The sequence below is a fragment of the Stylophora pistillata genome, chromosome 11 (genome assembly GCF_964205215.1).
Source record: "Stylophora pistillata chromosome 11, jaStyPist1.2, whole genome shotgun sequence".
NCBI lineage: Eukaryota > Metazoa > Cnidaria > Anthozoa > Scleractinia > Pocilloporidae > Stylophora > Stylophora pistillata.
Genome location: NC_142529.1, coordinates 500,235 through 518,389, shown reverse-complemented (window position 1 = coordinate 518,389; position 18,155 = coordinate 500,235). Strand labels below are relative to the sequence as shown.

Below are 18,155 nucleotides of genomic sequence, written 5' to 3'. Positions count from 1 at the left end.
AATTAAAAATCCTCATCTAAATTTTCATCACTGCAATGTAGCGTTAAAGTGCACCTACACTCAAAAAATTTTTTTCGCTTAACGAAGTAAGCTTATTTTTTTGAGTATTTCTGCGCAAAAATTTTTTTATTTGCTCAAATCTTCAATTTTCTATGCCCAGTCAAAATACGGAAAATCGGCAGCCATCTTGCCCCACGACCGAGTTTAAAGAAGAATGGCTCTAGCGGGTAATGTGACGTCAAATCGAGAACACGAAAGTCTGCATCTCACACATTTTCACTTGTTTGGGAAGATTGTCGTCGATATCGTCCGAAATATGCCGACTAGGTGTGTTGTATGAAGATTGTATTGAGCGCGATACCCTCTTGCAAATTTCGCACGTTGCTACATCCTTCTACAACACACTTAGTCGGCATATTTTCGGACAATTATCGACTACAACCTTCCCAAACAAGTGAAAATGTGTGAAAAGCAGACTTTCGTGTTCTCGATTTGACGTCACATTACCCACTAGAGCCATTCCTCTTTAAACTCGGTCGTGGGGCAAGATGGCGGCCGATTTTCCGTCTTTTGACTGGGCATAGAAAATTGAAGATTTGAGCAAATAAAAAAATTTTTGCGCAGAAATACTCAAAAAAATAAGCTTACTTCGTTAAGCGAAAAAAATTTTTTGGGTGTAGGTGCACTTTAAAATATTTTCAATGATATCATGGCATAACGCAGATAGAGAACATGTAATAGGTGAGACAAGTCACGGATTATCCTTGTCGACAAAAGTAATATTGCCTGCTACATTATATTCATACTTAATCTCCGTCCAGTCGAGGTAATGTACAATTTTTTCATCAATTACCATCTTAGAAATAACATTATAGCGCTTAAACTCTGAACGTAATTGCGTTAAATTAATTTCATTGGATATCCAGAAGATTTTCAGTACTTTTGGGCGTGGTTGCTTTTACTGTTTTTACCATATACCTAAATGTTTTATCTGAAAAGCTTTGTTTAAGAAAAGGTTTTTCTGTTCACAATGCCTTATTTCATGCAAAGATAGTTCGTATTCAAAACGTCATTTCCGGTGTTTTAACATCCTCCTTTTGACAGATTTCGTAGAGATGTCAATAAGTTGTAGTTGTGATCGGTCATCCGTGAAAAGGAGGCGTCAAATGTATTTTGTGGAACCTGTCATGTAGGTTAGCAACGAGAAAAAAATTCAAATATAATAAAAAGTCATGAGCGGAAGCGAAGTAAGTGTTCCTTTCTATTCTATTTAGCGGCTCTAAAATGCTAAATAGGGTCTTCATCACGAAGACAACATCGGATGAGCTCGGATTTCGTCATCAGAAATCTACCCGAGATGACCTCTGGTTCACATCCTCCTTTCGACAGATTTCGTGGAGGTGTCACTATGTTGTAGTTGTGATCGGCCATCCGTCAAAAGGAGGCATCTGTAATATAGGTTAGCAACGAAAAAAATGTAAATATCTTAATACAAATACGAAGTCAGAACCAAAAACGAAGTAAATGTTCCTTTCTACTCTGTATAGATCGTTTTCAGTCACGTGACCACTTTACAATTGGCCGCCATATTGGTGCACATGTAAACAGTGAACTCGTATCGCGTGAGCTCTAAAAAATGGTTTTGTGTGCGATTTTTGGCTGTGGAACCCGAACTGTTCGTGATAAAGGAGTTTATATGGCAAGAATTCCTTCAGTTGTAACAAATCAAGGCGACGAAATAAGAATTCTTAGCGAGGAAAGGCGAAAAAAATGGATTTCTGCCATCAGCCGAAAAGACCTCACGGACAGCATTTTGGAGCACGGACGAGTCTGTGGTAGACATTTTATCTCAGGGAAAGCTGCAAAAGTGTGGGATAGGTACGATCCAGATTGGATTCCAACCCAGAATTTAGGCCATAATAAATGTGATGCCGCAGAAAAGCTTCAAGCAGATCTAGAAGCTGCCGGGAAACGAGACGAGAGGGTCAGAGATCGTGAGATGAAGCGTGTTGCGGCAGAAAATGAAAAGCGGCTCAGGGAAGAAATCGAGGCCAAGCGACAAAAAATTGACGAACCAGGGGAAAAGGTCAGTGACATTTCTTTCAATTTGGACTCAGCGATGGAAGTGGAAACTGAAACAGGGACAGCTACTCAAACTGTAGTCTCCCTCGCAGCCGTTTTTTCGGATGTCACGCAACGCTCCCCCAAAAAGAACGGCTGCTGACAACCGAACAACATTCCTTTCTCAGAATTGGCCAATCACAGCTCGGGTTCCATTTTTAGGAACCTTTTCGCGCCAGACTCACCTTTTGAGGCTTGTCCAATCAGATATCGTTTTCTATCGCGATCCTCTTTTGGAAGACAAATGGCGGCGCTTGAAGGAGCTTTTCGCAAAGCGTCGTCAAAGTTCAAAATTTCCGAGCTTAATACTCACCAGAAGCTTGCAATTACAAAACTTTTTGTCGAGAAAGAAGACGTTTTTGTTGACTTGCCTACAGGATCCGGGAAATCTTTAATATATCAAGCACTCCCGCTCGTGTTTGACCATGTTACCGATGAAAGTGGTCATATTATTGTTGTTGTCTCCCCATTGATTAGTCTGATGGAAGATCAAGTGAAGTATTTGAGAAGTCTTGGTCTGTCTGCCGTAAATATCTCTTCAAATGTTGAAGTTGACAGTGCAAAGATAGAGAAAGGAGAATATTCAATTGTATATGGCTCACCTGAAGCATGGCTTATGAACGAGCGATGGCGATGTATGTTGAGTAACGATATCTACTCTAGGAAACCTTGTGCTGTTGCTGTCGATGAAGCTCATGTTTTACGGCACTGGTAGGTCTGACGTTTATTTCGATTTCCATTGTTGACACGTTAAAATTTCCAAGGAGCAGTTTCAGTCATATTTTAAACATAAATGTGAGCAAAAATGCGAAAGAAACCCGCTCCTAAGCTTACATAGTTTGAATCATTATGGTGTTTGTACAGTCTTTTTTTGATGGACTATTAATAAATATGGAAGCTACATAATAAACGGCATTTTAGACCCGTTTTTTAATTTGTCAAATTTTACGGACTAATAACCTGGTACTGAACTGATCCAGTCTTTAAACAGCATTAAAAATAATTATTCCCTCTCCTTTGCTAAAATTATTGTAGATACCGTGCATGTACCGGTAAGTTCAGTATGTCTGGAAACCTAGCTTTCCTGGAAAACTCTTAAAAAATGATATACTTTGCACAGATATTCAATCTTTAAACGGGAATTAAGGAAATTGTGATTATTATTATTGTTTTTTATTTTTATTGTTTCCTTTAATTTCTCATTCTTGAGTCAATGATCTGTTTACATTACAGGGGAACATCTGAGGACAATAAAATGGCAGCATTCCGTGAGTGTTATGGCCAACTTCACGAGCTGCGCTCATTAGCACCAAATGCGAAAATGATTGCTTTGACTGCAACGGCAACAAAAGTAACAAAAGAAACTATTTTAAACATCCTTCTTATGGAGAACCCATTTGAAGTCCAAGAGGGCCCAAACAAGTCAAATGTAACTTACATTGTGCAATGTATGCAAAAAGATACTGAGCATGAGTTCTATTTTGAGTGGCTGGTTGAAGAGTTAAATTCGAAAGGCACATTATGCGAAAGAACAATTATTTATTGCCAGACTATCAAGCAATGCAGTATTTTATACGGAATGATCAAAGGCATGCTTGGGATGGATATTTTTAGCAGAAGTGATGAGGATCCAAGTAATGCACTTGTGGAAATGCTGCACTCTTGTACACCACCTGCAAACAAAGAGAAAATTCTTCTCTCTTTCCAGTCATTGTCTGGAACTATTAGATTGTTGATTGCTACTATTGCCTTTGGAATGGGGATAGATTGTAAGGGAGTGCATAGAGTCATTCACTATGGACCTGCCAAAAATGTGGAATCCTATATTCAGGAAACTGGGAGAGCAGGCAGGGATGGTACTCAAAGTGCTGTGTACATTTTATACCATGGGATCCTTCTAGTCCATGTTGATGGTCATATGAAACAATATGTGAAAACAAATCATTGCAGAAGAAAGGAATTGCTCAAGCACTTTGAATGTACCACTTGGCAGCACGAAGTCCCCCATCTTTGCTGCGATAACTGTGCTGCTGATTGCAAATGTGGTTTGCCTGATTGTGGAACTTTTGCATCCTATCCTGGTGCTCAAAAGAAAGAAAACAATGGTGCATCGATTGAAAAAAGGCAAGTGGATGCAGAGCAGAGAAAAACTGTTGAGGGTCTCCTGATTCAATACTACAAGACCATTCTTATCAAACTGTTGAACACGACAGCTCATGGTAATGTGAGGACACTCACAAATTTACAATTCATGCTAGGATTCTCCAAACACCAAATCACCCAAGTTTTGGATAATTTGCATGTAATATTCAGTTTATCAGATGTGTATCGATTTGTGGAGATATGGGATATGTGTCATGCACGGGAGATTCTGAAAGTTATCAGCAATGTTTTTAATGATGTGGGTACTAGGATGCAGCTATTTGACCCCTCTCCTTCTGAGGAGAATGACTATGACTTTGATGATGAGCTTCTTGATGAGTGGAATGAATTTCTCCAAGATGATGATTTATTTGACATGATTTTAGACAATTTGTCTCTTTCTCAAATAGACGATTCTTTATTAGAGCAGGAACCTGTTTGTAATTCCCAAGAAATTGAACTACCTTTAGCTGTACTAGCAACTGTTGAGGCCATGAATTTGGATGATCTCGTATAAATAAACTGTGTAATGGTGTTTTGTTGTAAAAAGAACAAAGGACGCCCCGGAGACAAAGATGCTGCAAGAAATCGACCAACTTATTTCAAAAGTGACAAAAAATCGAGAGTCTGGATTCCTGCCAGCTTTAAAAAGGGTCAGGGAATCAAAAATGTAACCTGCCCATAAGTTAAAAAATACAAAAAAAAAATGGCTCTTTTCTTTGTAATAATTACAAAATGTTTCTTGTCAAATTTAAGGTAAGGTAGTGTTCATCTTGCCCTAATTCCCCAAGTGATGTTTTTCTTGTGCTTTTTTATCCATTGGTGCAAGCTAGACACATCCAAATTGGCAAGTCTGTCTCTCTGGAAGCCGTTGAATATTTTGTAGCTGCGTGCCTCAACTTCATTGAATATTTTGAATTCAAATGCTCTTTTGATGAGCGCATTTAAATCCCTTTCTAGACTTCCAAGAGAATGTTTGCCAGATGGCAACTGCCGTTTGATGCTATCGTCAAGGTTTTCCAGTATTGATGCTGTTGGACTTCGTGCATAAGATATTCTCTGAACAGCATTCTCAGTGACATTAGGCCCGAGGTTTCTAATGGCTTGCTTTATGGCATTGTTGTCATGTTCCGTGTCTTCATCAATTGGGATATTAGCACCTTTTTTACCACTGTTGTTGACAGAGCGATTCCAAACAAACCGCTCACTGTCTCTTTGTGATAATAGTCCACGCACTAGGAAAAACTGATACAAACATTCTAGTGCATACTTTGTGCTGTGTGATCCATCAGCCCTACAATATAGCATGATGTACTTGTATTGCCTCATAATCCGTGCACCATCTCCTTCTTTAATGGCATCAAGAAAATTGAAAAATAAAAAGCAATCTGTCAGAAGTGCACAGTTGTAGTTGTACACATCATCACCTGCTTTGCTCTCTTCTGGAGGGTCTGTGCATCCAGGTGAATATTGGGTCAGTAACAAAGAATCATCAAACTGAACAGGTGGATCATGGGACAGTTCATGGTTCCTTCTTGTTTTGCCATTGTACTTGAAGGACTTGTTGCACCCTGGGAATCTGCAGGGAAATCTCCCCTCGGCAGTAAGTTCTTGCTGCTGCAAAATATCCTTCTCCTCTTCGGTCAAAACCCCATCCACTAGTTGTTTCAATTCTTCACCTGACTGGAATATGAAAGAATCAACCACCTTTTCAGAGATGGCATGAAGGAACTCAAGTTTCTCAGCTTTTCTCATTTTGTCCATGTCTTTTGGTAGGGGGTAGTGTGCTGGGGCACCTGATTTGTCAGCAAATCCTAACACTGTCATTGCAGCTGTGATCACTCGTGACTGGAAAATGACATGGAGAAAGTCCCTGTTTGCTCGGTAAGAAGAATGAGGATCACCTGTTACATTCCTCCTGTTGACAAGTGTGCGGTCTGAGAAAAGGGTACAGAGATCAGAATCTGACTTGCCACTAAAGAATCTGGAGTATATTAGCTGTTGAAAAAAAAATTATGATTAGTACTTGTTGATTTGATAGGTGTCAGGTAAAGATTGGGGGAAATTCTAATAATAATAATTTATAAGTTAATATAGCAACGATCGAAATGTCTTTCATTATTTTTATCATAGTGACTGCTGTTAAGAATCTTCTCATCTTTTAAAGCTTGAGTCAAAACAATCTGGGGAGCTAGGAACCCCACTCGGAATAAACTTACTTAAAACAAGACACTCATTTGACAAAGTTAATTTAAGCTAATAATTTATTGCTCCAACTAGCTATTAATATTTGTGGTACTTACACTGAGAACTTTCACGGCTGCATGCCAGTCACCCAACTGAAGGTTGATGCCTTCCAAACGATCCTGAGGAGTAAGACCATTTGCTACAGCGGAAATGACATTAACTGCCCTTTCGACTGTTAGTTGGTCACCGGAGAATAGCTGACCATCAACACCCCCATCACCAGTTTTTGGAAGGTAGGAAAATAATTGCTGCAAGATGGAAACCATGTCCTCATTGACATTCTCATTTTTGAACATGATGCCGAGTGGAACCTGAAAAGTAAACAACATTCGACTTTCAAAGATAATTAAAACCTCATGCTGTTATTTTAAAGAGTTGAAAACATAATTAGGGCAGGAAACAAACTACAGCACAAACATCTAATGGTGTATAAAAGTTACTAAAACAATAATATTTTGAGTACCTATGGCCACATATCAACCATCAAGCCCTTATGAAAGAATCCCAAACCTGTTATGTAACTGTAACATTTATTACCTATCCATTTATTCCTTTACTCCCCATTTCATTCATGTTTAAATTTAATTTGCATCTTTTCTCCTCGGACATAATTTCTGAAAAATTGATTATTATAAACTAATCCTACTTTTAGCCAAAGTTATTCTCCCCTAGTGTTGTGGGGTGTTTATCTAGTACATAACTGTAAGGAAAGCAAAAGAATGCATGCTTTCTAATATACAGTCAAACCTGTGTATAACTGCCCTGTATGTAGCTGTTACCCTTTGACTATTACAGTCACGTACAGAACAAATTCCCAAAAATTTAGTTTGGCCTTATATTTTCTGTATCTTTATAAAGCCACCACCCTGTATATAATGGTCACCTGGTCATAAATAGCTGTAGATGTTAATGTTTATGGTATATATAGGTTAGTAGTTGCATTCTTAAGGCATACTAGGTAATACTTTTACACATTAAAAAAAATACCTTTTTGGTCTTCTGAGACATCTCATTTGTGTATTTGTGGGGGATATGAAGGATGCATGCATCCTTCAGAGCAGCCAAAACATCAAAGTAGTTAACCAGGATCCGTGATGTGAGTATAATATAGTTGGACCGTTGTCGCTGTTGGTCATCGAGAGTAGGAAGAAATTTGAGGTTTGAAACTTCCTCGAGGTTTGCCTGCGGTCCTTTCGATTTCAGATGAGCCCCAGACACACGGTTCTCAATCATCTGGTGATTTACCCAGTGGTAATCCCGGTTTTGTGATTCCACTGACATATTTTTCCTTTGCAACTGAATATCCAAATTGTCAAATGAAATAACAAAACCTGGATGACTGGACTTCTCCAACTCAAATGCTTGTTTCCTCAGTACAGACAATTCTTCACTGCAGTTACATGTTGATCCAGAAGAAAGATGAGAAGCATGCACATTAGTTAAAGTTTTGATCTCCTCTTTAAGCAGGTGCAGATCTTCATTTTCCTTTGTAATCCTCTCTCTCGTCTGTTTTAAATAGCTGTCATGGTTTTCACCCAATGTATCCAGAGTTCTCAAAGTTTGGCGGTTTGAGGTGGTAAACTTCAGCTTGTTGAATCTGCAGAGGATAGCCTATTGGGTAAAAGGGAAGATCGCAGGGTCATAAACAATTTTTTTCGCCCTGCTTTTGGACAACTAAAATTCAATAATAGTAATACTATTATAATAATATTCATAATAACAGTGACATGAAGTACGCCTTAATTTTAACGCCTCCCAAAATCAACTAATTCGTGAGAATTTCCGCGAGAACATATTAGACACGAATAATAAAATAATGAAAGGTCGGTAAGTGGTAAATGTTATCGATGGTGAATAGGAAATCAGCAGCCAAGCAACCATATTTGTCAAAGCAACATTTGCGTTTTGCCAAAGGTAAATTCATTGAAACTAATTAAAACCATACCTCCGCTGCCTTACTCTTGAGAATAACACCCATAATCGCGGAAGTGGCATTCATCTCACGGTTTCTCTGTTTTAAGAGAACAGACCCTGCAACTGCGAGGCTTCCAAACCACGTGAAATTTTTCGTGTTCTTGTTTACAGCAGTCGTAAGAAGAAAGGAGTAAAAAACTGGAGCTCTCTCGCGCCACTCCTTACAAACATCCTCTACATCAAACTTCTCCAGATCCTTTTTTCCCGTTTTTCGGAGAATCGAAGGATTCGCTTTTGAACACAGACCAGTTACTTCATTTGAGACTACTTTCATGACCTTTCTTAAAATTTGATTTCTCACCGGTGGACAATTCATCACTGCTGTCGCAATGCTTGAGGGAACCCCATGAGCGAGTGCTTTACCAACCTTCTCATAACTTCCGTGCAGAGTTTTGTTCAGACTTTTGCTGGGATACTGCACAGATAGCCTCACTTGTTGAGTTTCCACGCGGCTGTTTCCACTGAGGTTTGCCGACGACCACAAAGGGGTTGAGCTCAAAGGGGGGCGAAAGTCTTGCGTTGTACCAACGTGCGGAAACACTCGATAATTCGGGCCGATTTCCTGTACCGGTGATAAGAAGCCACGAACAGAACTGATCGAGTTCGATCCAGCTAGCAGTGGCGGACTGGCAAATAAAGAAGTAAAAGTAGTAGAGGAGACGTTGGCCGAGCTAAATTGCAGTGTTCTCGAAGCCTTCGCCCGGTTTGTTGACGGCAAGCAAGCGCTTTTTTCCGCCTGATCTCCATCTGTATGTCGAAGCAAGCGTTTAGCCCTTGGCCTAGATTGAAAGGCGTCTTGTATTTCCCTTTTAGCTTCTTCAACTTTCTCAGTTGCTCGCTGAAACTTTAACAACCGCTTGTAGCACAATGTCTTGCAATCAAACAATCTAGCATTCGTGTCGTTGGCGTAGCAGTTGACGTCTATGTTAAGCGTAGATTTTATAATTTCAACGAAATTGTGAGAAGTTTTCCCAAAAATGTATACTCTATCTTTACCTGGGCACAAGAATGAACATGTGAAACATTTTGAGCTCTCATCGACAAATTTCTTTGGTGTTTCCTCCCACATGATAGCTAGATCTGCCACATCCCACATTTTCGCGCGAAATCTTACATCATTCAGATTTTCTGGTATGTGATTGGTCTGTTCAATAGACCGCGAACAAACCGCAAGGACAATAAGAAAGGAATGTTGTTCGGTTGTCAGCAGCCGTTCTTTTTGGGGGAGCGTTGCGTGACATCCGAAAAAACGGCTGCGAGGGAGACTACTCAAACTGAGGAGTTCGATTATTTATTTCACACCTCGACTGCCAAACCAACATTCGACGAGACTTACTTCGCAAATGACAACGAGAAGGTGAGATTTTACACTGGATTGCCTGCTTATGATGTCCTGCAAACAGTTCTACAGTATGTTTCGAAATTCGTTGTAAGAAAGTCGCCAACTTTGTCACAGTTTCAAGAATTTGTTCTCACTTTAATGAAACTTAAATGCGCGCAGTTTATTGTTCCATCTTTCTCGGTAATGATCCAGATTGGAATCAAGGCCTCGTTCATCCACTGAGAGTGCCGCACTTTCGCCAACACGACAAACTTGCTTGCGACCATATGCCCTTGCACGTTGTAAACAAACCCCGAAACCATTTGATTGTAAGCTTCCAGACTACGAAAGGCTTTAAATTGCTTTTGCGTGTAAAAGCTGGTCTCAAGAACCAAATAACAGAGTAAATCTGTCGATTCAACCGGCGGAAGACAGTCAGGTTCGAAGTGTTTCCCCTCTATCAAGGCAGGATCGATTCCAATCGTCGAGATTTTCTTAACGTAGCGCTCTCTGACTTTCCCATCCAGCTTTTTAGCGTAATCAGACAGGGGAATTTGAACAACATTGTCAGGATCAGACGAAGAATTTTTTTTTTCCTCGGAAGCCATAATTTTCGACAGTGAACTGAGAAGAATTATAACTTTGGACTCTGTTTGCATATATTTCTTACTGAAACACGTGACTCGGATGTGCACCAACATGGCGGAAATTAATTCTGTGACGTCACGTGAAAACGATCTATTGGCGGGTCTAAAATGCCAAATAGGGCCTTCATCACGAAGACAGCATCGGGGGAGATCGGATTTCGTAATCGGAAATCTGCCTGAGATCACCTCCTTCTGACGGATTTCGGAGTGCGCTTTCCCAGCTGACGATGGGTAAAAAAACCGTATTTCCTCAAATGAGCGCCCGATTGCTTATTTTAAGTTTCGACTAAAAGGGGAGGCGCTTGGAGGGCACTTAATCGAGGGGGGCGCTTATAAAGTTTTCCTTTCAGACACCTGTAACTTTATTTTGGCTAAACCTTAAACAGTAGAACTAAAGCTACAACATAATCCACTTAGACATAGAGTCGATAATGGGAAGATTTAGCACCGCGGTTACGTGAAACGGCAAACGTCAGCTGGCCCTTTCACGTTTCACGTAAAATAGCAAACTCACGTAAAATAGCAAACTCAACCCACATATACAATGTATATATGAAGTTCATATTATTCATTTATATTGAAGTCTTTTCAGTGACCAAGAACTTCTGACCAAAAAATCAGAAGTTCTTTTCAGTCTAATGACCAACCAGGCACTTTTAAATGCGCTCGTGCACGATGCAAAACATGTCCTTTCATTCACAACACTGATAAAATATCGGGACCTAAACGATCCATTAAGATCACCGATCACATTACGTGCACCTCCGCCAATGTGATCTAGTGCATAACTTGTACTTATCGCAAAAAGATATACATCGGCGAAACAGGCAGAAGACTAGGTGACCGATTCCGAGAACACCTTCGAGACGTGGAAAGGAATGACAAAGACACATCGAAACCAGTCGCTAGGCATTTTAATTTACCTAATCATTCTAAACAACATACGGCAATCTGCGGTCTTTCCTTACACTTAGGTAGCACGGAAAGCCGTAAAAATGTTGAACAAAAGCTCATCTTTCAAACCGGCAGTCTAAATCCCACAGGGATCAACGAACGCTTTTCATTCCACTAATTTATTCTTGTTTTTCTCGTTGCCATGTTCCCACCAATAACGTAGCTCCATTTTCTGCCTTTAAAAGCACACACAACCCACAATTCCACTATTCGCTCCGATGAAGGGCTAACGCTCGAAACGTCAGCTTTTGTAATCGTTACAGTGGCCAATTTACCATTTCAACTTTGTTGATATATCCAAATTATTTCGTTACCCCCACCGACGCAGCCCCAAACAGTTTCTTTCGAAACTATCAGCCCTCAACCCACATAGGATGCCAGGTCCGGGAAACGAACCCGGGCCACAGTGGCGGGAGGCGAGTGCTCTCACATCTGTGCCATCCCTTCTCCTTTAGATATTGTTTACCGCGTGTACATTTGAAGAAAACTTCGATTATATTCCTGAACATTACGGACAGAAAAAACAGACGATGAATCGACACAAGACCACAAATAATGTAACCATGAACCCCAAGCTCCCTCCCATTAAGTTCATAAATAACCAACAAAAAAGACGAAACAAAACACAAAAGAAACAAACAAACAAAAACATGCACACAAAGTAAATCTTAATTGTCACGAAACGACAAATTGATATTTGAAGGTTACGTTCGCCTTTATTTTATTTCCAAAGAACACGAGCAGTTGTCGCGACTTTAAACTAAGGCGGCAGTCAAAAAGATTTTCTTCATTAAGTTCGCCACTGTTGGCATCTATAAAGTGATTGCTATATACAAACTAACCCAAAATAAATCTAATTCTCCATTCGAGAAAATTTTGCCTCGAACACTATGAAACATTCTTGATTAAACTACGGATACAAAAATATACTATTCCACTAGGTAAGGTTGTTTTATCTTAAAAACCAATAATAGAAGTACGTAAAATTCTCAGTACTAGGTCAAATGTACTGACGGTTGATGATCGTGTATGACGAAAAATTAAGTAAACCCATTCACTCCAAAGATGACAATACAAATTCTCCTCACCATTTGCGATGCTTTTATTTCTGATGTAATATCATTATATCAAATAGGTTCAAATTGTAAATTGGCCGCCGTAAAGAGTTAAAAAGCTGACATTTTGAGCATTAGCCCTTGGTCAGAGCGAAGGGCTCAGACCAAGGGCTAACGCTCGAAACGTCAGCTTTTTAACTCTTTACGGTGGCCAATTTACAATTTCAACTTAGTTGATATGACCAAATCACCTCGTTACCCCCCGTGACGCAGCACCATAGTTTCTTTAGAAACCTAACCCCTTTTTGTTTGTAACATAACCAAAGTAAAGAGCGCAGTCTGATCGGTCAATTTGCCCATGGGTTAACGCTGCTGACGTGAGCAAATGCAAAGACTATTTTTTTCCGCGCGCGCTTGTTTTTTTCTGTTCACGTAAGATTTGTTAAATTAAAGGGAACTCTTTAGCTACAATGTATCAATGTCATGTTATAAAACGCTATTGAAATATGGATGCACGCGGTAGGTTGCTAAGCACGAAAGAAGCGTGTGACTAGGTCTTAAGTCAACACTATTCTGAATTCTCAACACCTTTCTGCTTGACATCAAGGATATAGTGAGGAGAATTTGCTCATTGGTCATTACTAGGAGTGAAAGGATCAACCTCGAGGGCGTAAAAGATTAACAGTGGGGTTGTTTCCTCAACAGGGTATTAAAAAGTAACGAAAAACATGTATAAAGATGACTGTGGCGGTAAAGTTCTTAAAGAAAAGTTTCCATAAACTTCAAAAGAACATCAATAGCTCTCCAAGCAAGCAAATGATTTCCATCAAACTCCGGTCACCACATAACAATAAAGTTAATGTTCCAACAATGGTCTTATTTCAGTCATTCTTTACGATATGGACGGGAAACGAAGTTGATTTTGTCTTAAGTTGTGATATTTATCACAGAGCCTAACCGAGCGCTTTAGACGTCACGCACTCCTGGACAGAAAACTGGAAAATTACCAATTGAACGACGACAAAATTACACGAACTGGGGCTCTCGATCCTCCTCCTTACTATCGTCGGGAAACGAAGAACGAGTACTTGTCCGACTCGACCTCGGACTATTACTCGGACTTCTTCGTGTTCTTTCAGATCTATTCTTATCTGCAGCACCCAAACTATCGATGGGAAAGTCGATTTCTCTCGGAGACAGAGTGGCTCCATCGTTTAAATCAAGTTTAAAAGAGTCATCTTCACTTTCTCGCTGCCGATCAAGTTTGTCGAGAATCAAATTTCGTGGACTGTCGGTATTTTCTGACCTCTCCTTTCTATTTCGAAGACGTGGTTCGCATTGCTTATCGTTTACCAGCTTATTTTTGTCTCCATCGTCAGTGTCATTGAGATATTTCCTTGACAACTTAGGACTACCACTGGCCGAGCCCGATCCACTACCGCCGGAGTCACTTCTTGGCTTCCCAGTTGTCATGTCGCTGACGCGCTTGTACACTCCTCGCTCTCTTTGTTCAAATCTCTGCTTTCGAGACGCTACAGTGTTCGGACTAAATAGCTCCGACGAGGTTTTCCGATTAGAGTCGACGCTTGCCGAACGATTTCGCTCGTACTGCTGTAGCCGATCCTTGACTGATACCCGAGTAGTGTAAGTGGACCGAGGCTTCCCTTTCATTTCAGGCTTTTTATCGTCAACTACACTGACTGCCTTCTTTTCAGGCGTTGCATCAACCGGAGTTTCAGCTCTATCTGAAGACTGCGACTCGGAGGATTCTTCAGCAGTGGGAGAGTTTGGAGTCGGAGATCTTCTCTCCTGCAAAGCCGTCATCACAGGAATAATTAGCTCACGTGGACCGGTCTCCGATGGGATCTCGGGAACGGAAGCGGGTTTATCGGCTGAGGTTGTTAACGAGACATCGAAATCTTTATACTCGCTAGAGGGAGACTGGGCAGGGCTTTGCGGTGGGGTCAGAGATGAAGCTACCACTTTGCTCTCTGCTTTCCCTTTAATTGAGGACTGCACGGGACTGACCGCGCTCGCCGTGGAACCAATTACCGAACTGTCCCCTACCCCTTCAGGTAACAGCGCCCCTTTAAAGTCAACATCAATTACAGCCACTGATTGGTTGACAAGATAAGTATGATCATCGCCTTCGGCTAGATCATCTCTATCAAGTATGTCGCTTTTCGAGCTGGTTACTGTGTTGGAAGATGAACTGGCAACTTCAGAAATCGCTCTTAAGGATACTTCCTCCTCGATGGAATTGGGGTCTTTGTGAAGATTAGAGTAACTAGCCGACTGTTTCATCCCGATTGGATAAAATACCTTGCTGTAGTCAGCAACGTTTCCAGCCCGGCCTGGAAGATCAGAATTTCGTTTTACAAAAGTTCGTGGACGAGTTTCTTCTGCAGTGTTTCCCGAAGATGACCGATTGCGAAAATCATATTGACCATTAAAGATCCGTGTTTCATCAAAAGGAATCCCGACGCCTCTCGAGGTATTTATCTTGTCCGATCCAACGCTATCAGAGGGATCGGGTAATAGTGAATTAGTGACATCTGAAGTGAAGCTCGGAGCGAAGGAATAAGACAAAGAACTCCGAGAAATCACCGAGAACGATGGTTCCCGAATTGAGTTGACCTTATCATCGTCCGCTAAGTTTTCGTTAGAGGACCGTGGAGAGCCTACGCGTCTTGCAGCACTAAAATGAGAAGAATCCAGATCGTCGTCTGGAGTACGAGATCCACTTGTTCCTAAAATTACACAAAATAAAAAATATATAATCTTAGTTTTAACCTTTTATACATAAGAGTGATCATCATCCTATTTTTCCTTGCAGTTATACTGTTGATTCTTTCATTAAAATCATAAGCATAAAGAAAACGATCGTCAACCTAAGAAGCTTTGATAATTGAACGAATTCTCTTTGTCAGTATCAAGGAAAAGGGATCGAAAAGAGTTAGGAGAATATTAACACTGATGTTAGAGTGTAAAGAGTTAAGGTAGATTATCAACAAAACTCCTTGGCCAGATTGGACACAGTTATTTTATTAAGCACAGCCCTCTTTTTTAGCTTTCGAAGAAAACGGAACCCGCTGACCTTGAGTAGTGTCGTCCTCGTACTCATCCTCCATATCGGAATCTTCCCGAGGAATTGCAACTCTCTCACGCGGCGAGTCTGACAGCAGGAACTCTGGGATGCTGTAATGCGCGCGATCATTCAGCTAAATATGAAAGGAGGAAGAAAGAGGAAGATAGAAATCTCTAAAATCTCTGCGCCATTCTATCTTTGCTTGAGTTCAAATTAATAAGCAGGTTCGAAACTTGCTGTAACTATTACTGTTAGTAAAGTAACAACTCAAACAAACCAATGTGCCAACGTACCTCTTCACTTCTGTTGTTGGACCTCGCAAGAAGATCAAAAAACTCTGATCCAAATCCAAGGCTGCTCCTCCTGTAAACAAAACAGCATACAGCCATGAATAATGGCTCCCGTCTTTCATTGTGACCTCTCTCTTCACTAAGCTAAGCAACTTACTATTCACTAGCATGGCAGAGCAAAAACAAAGACTGTTCAAAATCCCGCATACTACCAATGGAATAACTCTGGGTGCTATTTCAATTTTAACAACTCAAATGAAGCTGTTTATCGGTTTGTTTTGTCTCATAATCATTTAGTTCTACTAACAACCCCGAGAGAAGTAACGTTAGGGAAGCCTGCCTTCGTTGTCTACACATACAGATTAGCACTTCATTCTTCCAGAGAGATTGGAGCCACTAATAGCGGTGAGCATTGAAGTTTCTAAGAAGAATAAAGCAAAGAGATCGCTTATTCAAGGGACATGGCTTTTGGGAAAAGAAACACGGAAAGTCAGCTTTACACTTAGTATAATTGGGCCAACTCAGTCGCAGATTATCCCAGTTTCCGTTGTGTCAACAGAAGCGATCTGAAGTGTTTCCCTTTCCGTGGATGACATCCCTTTTTCCCAACATCGCCCTTGTACCAATTTACTCTCCAGAGAGGGGAGGGTCATTAGAAGAATGGATACACAATTAAGGTGCCTACGCCAGGAGATCGAGCCGGAACAATTTTTGAAGAGTCTACACGTCCAACTTTTTTGCAAGTGTAACTGCGCTAAGGGGCGAGTTTCTAGAGAAACTGCGGTGCTACGAGTCGATGGGGCTATTACAAGATAATTTGGTTCTATTAAATGAGTTGACAAAGTAAATTGGCCTCCTGAAAGAGTTTCTATAGTTGACGTTTCGAGTGTTAGCCCTTCGTCAGAGCGAATAGAGGAATTGTGGGTTGTAACTGCACTACTCTTTTGTCAAAGATCTTACGATGTTACAGATGATGACATGTAACGAAGGCCGATATACTGTACAGTAAGCTCTGCCCAATGACCAAATGCGGAGCAGACATATCACCAAAGACTTACTGTTGGTAAAAACCGGGAGTTAAACCTTTGACCTTGGAGAGTGACTAACATCGAATTTCTCCTTACGATGTTACCCTGAATCTTACATTAAGGTAACGAGAATAAAAGAAACGATCACGAACCAAAGACGCTCTTAATTGTTTAATAAATTCTCCTTTTTAACACATTACGAAATGTATATAGTACAATATGGAGAATACGCATACTGACGTGAGGGTGTAAAGGGCTTTACAGAGAAAAAATGGAGTAACAAAGGAAATTACAATAAAATTATGCCATTCTCTCACTTACGTTGAAGGCGAAGGCGACGGTGGTATGTTTATGGTCTTTGGTTGGGATGCGTTGATTGCTCTGAAAAATCAAAGGTGACAACTTATGACTACCGTACAACCCATACAGCTTTTTGTCATGCACAAAGTAGGAAGATTGCGTTACGTATGAAAGTCACGCATGCATCTTACTTACGCCGGGGAGCTGGAATTGCGTCGAACAGGAGAGTGGTCCGAGTGAGGCTGAGATATGCTTATGTCTGGTGTGTTGATCAAGCTACACGAATGTAAATCAGTAATGTATGGATTATTATTACAAATTAATAAACCAACCACTAATAAACCACGTCATTCTTCAAAAGAATACAAAGAGTTGTTTTATTGAGATACAATGAAATATATGAATTTCATATATTTTGAACTGCGGTATTAGATACATATGATGTACGATCCTCGCAGTAGATAGCGCTATTTAAGCAATAGCGAAAATCAGACCTGAAAAAAATCAGGCCTGTACGGGATTCGAACCACTGACCTCTGCGATACTAGTGCAGCGCTCTACCAATTGAGCTAACAAGCCAACTGAGAGCAGGCCGTTAAGTTGATTCGTAATAAACCCATGAAAGTGATAAATGAGATACAATGAAATATATGAATTTCATATATTTTGAACTGCGGTATTAGATACATATGATGTACGATCCTCGCAGTAGATAGCGCTATTGAAGCAATAGCGAAAATCAGACCTGAAAAAAATCAGGCCTGTACGGGATTCGAACCACTGACCTCTGCGATACTAGTGCAGCGCTCTAAATAGCGCTATCTACTGCGAGGATCGTACATCATATGTATCTAATACCGCAGTTCAAAATATATGAAATTCATATATTTCATTGTATCTCATTTATCACTTTCACGGGTTTATTACGAATCAACTTAACGGCCTGCTCTCAGTTGGCTTGTTAGCTCAATTGGTAGAGCGCTGCACT

General features: G+C 40.5%; 3 protein-coding genes across 6 annotated transcripts in view; 1 reads left to right on the top strand and 2 right to left on the bottom strand.

Annotated features, from left to right (window-relative positions):
- Positions 1–2,365: 2,365 nt before the first annotated feature.
- Positions 2,366–5,663, top strand: LOC111344917 (ATP-dependent DNA helicase Q1-like). The gene is made up of 2 exons (XM_088738027.1): positions 2,366–2,832; positions 3,355–5,663. Exons 1-2 carry the CDS (start codon positions 2,366–2,368, stop codon positions 4,778–4,780), a joined length of 1,893 nt encoding a protein of 630 aa, XP_088594153.1. The 3' UTR covers positions 4,781–5,663.
- Positions 4,613–10,548, bottom strand: LOC148719587 (uncharacterized). The gene is made up of 4 exons (XM_088738026.1): positions 8,456–10,548; positions 7,498–8,121; positions 6,567–6,821; positions 4,613–6,261 (listed from the first exon to the last, which is right to left on the bottom strand). Exons 1-4 carry the CDS (start codon positions 9,578–9,580, stop codon positions 5,032–5,034), a joined length of 3,234 nt encoding a protein of 1,077 aa, XP_088594152.1. The 5' UTR covers positions 9,581–10,548; the 3' UTR covers positions 4,613–5,031.
- A 1,552-nt stretch (positions 10,549–12,100) lies between these two features.
- Positions 12,101–18,155, bottom strand: part of LOC111323885 (uncharacterized) — a 30,754-nt gene continuing 24,699 nt past the window's right edge. For 3 of the 4 annotated variants that reach the window (XM_022927329.2, XM_022927327.2, XM_022927330.2), the window contains 5 exons: positions 17,363–17,443; positions 17,189–17,248; positions 15,843–15,912; positions 15,559–15,682; positions 12,101–15,211 (listed from right to left, as the gene is read on the bottom strand). In XM_022927329.2, coding sequence (XP_022783064.2) covers positions 13,488–15,211; positions 15,559–15,682; positions 15,843–15,912; positions 17,189–17,248; positions 17,363–17,443 — 2,059 coding nt within the window. In that variant the 3' untranslated portion in view covers positions 12,101–13,487. The remainder of the gene's footprint in view (positions 15,212–15,558; positions 15,683–15,842; positions 15,913–17,188; positions 17,249–17,362; positions 17,444–18,155) is intronic. The other variant, XM_022927328.2, reaches the window with a different exon arrangement.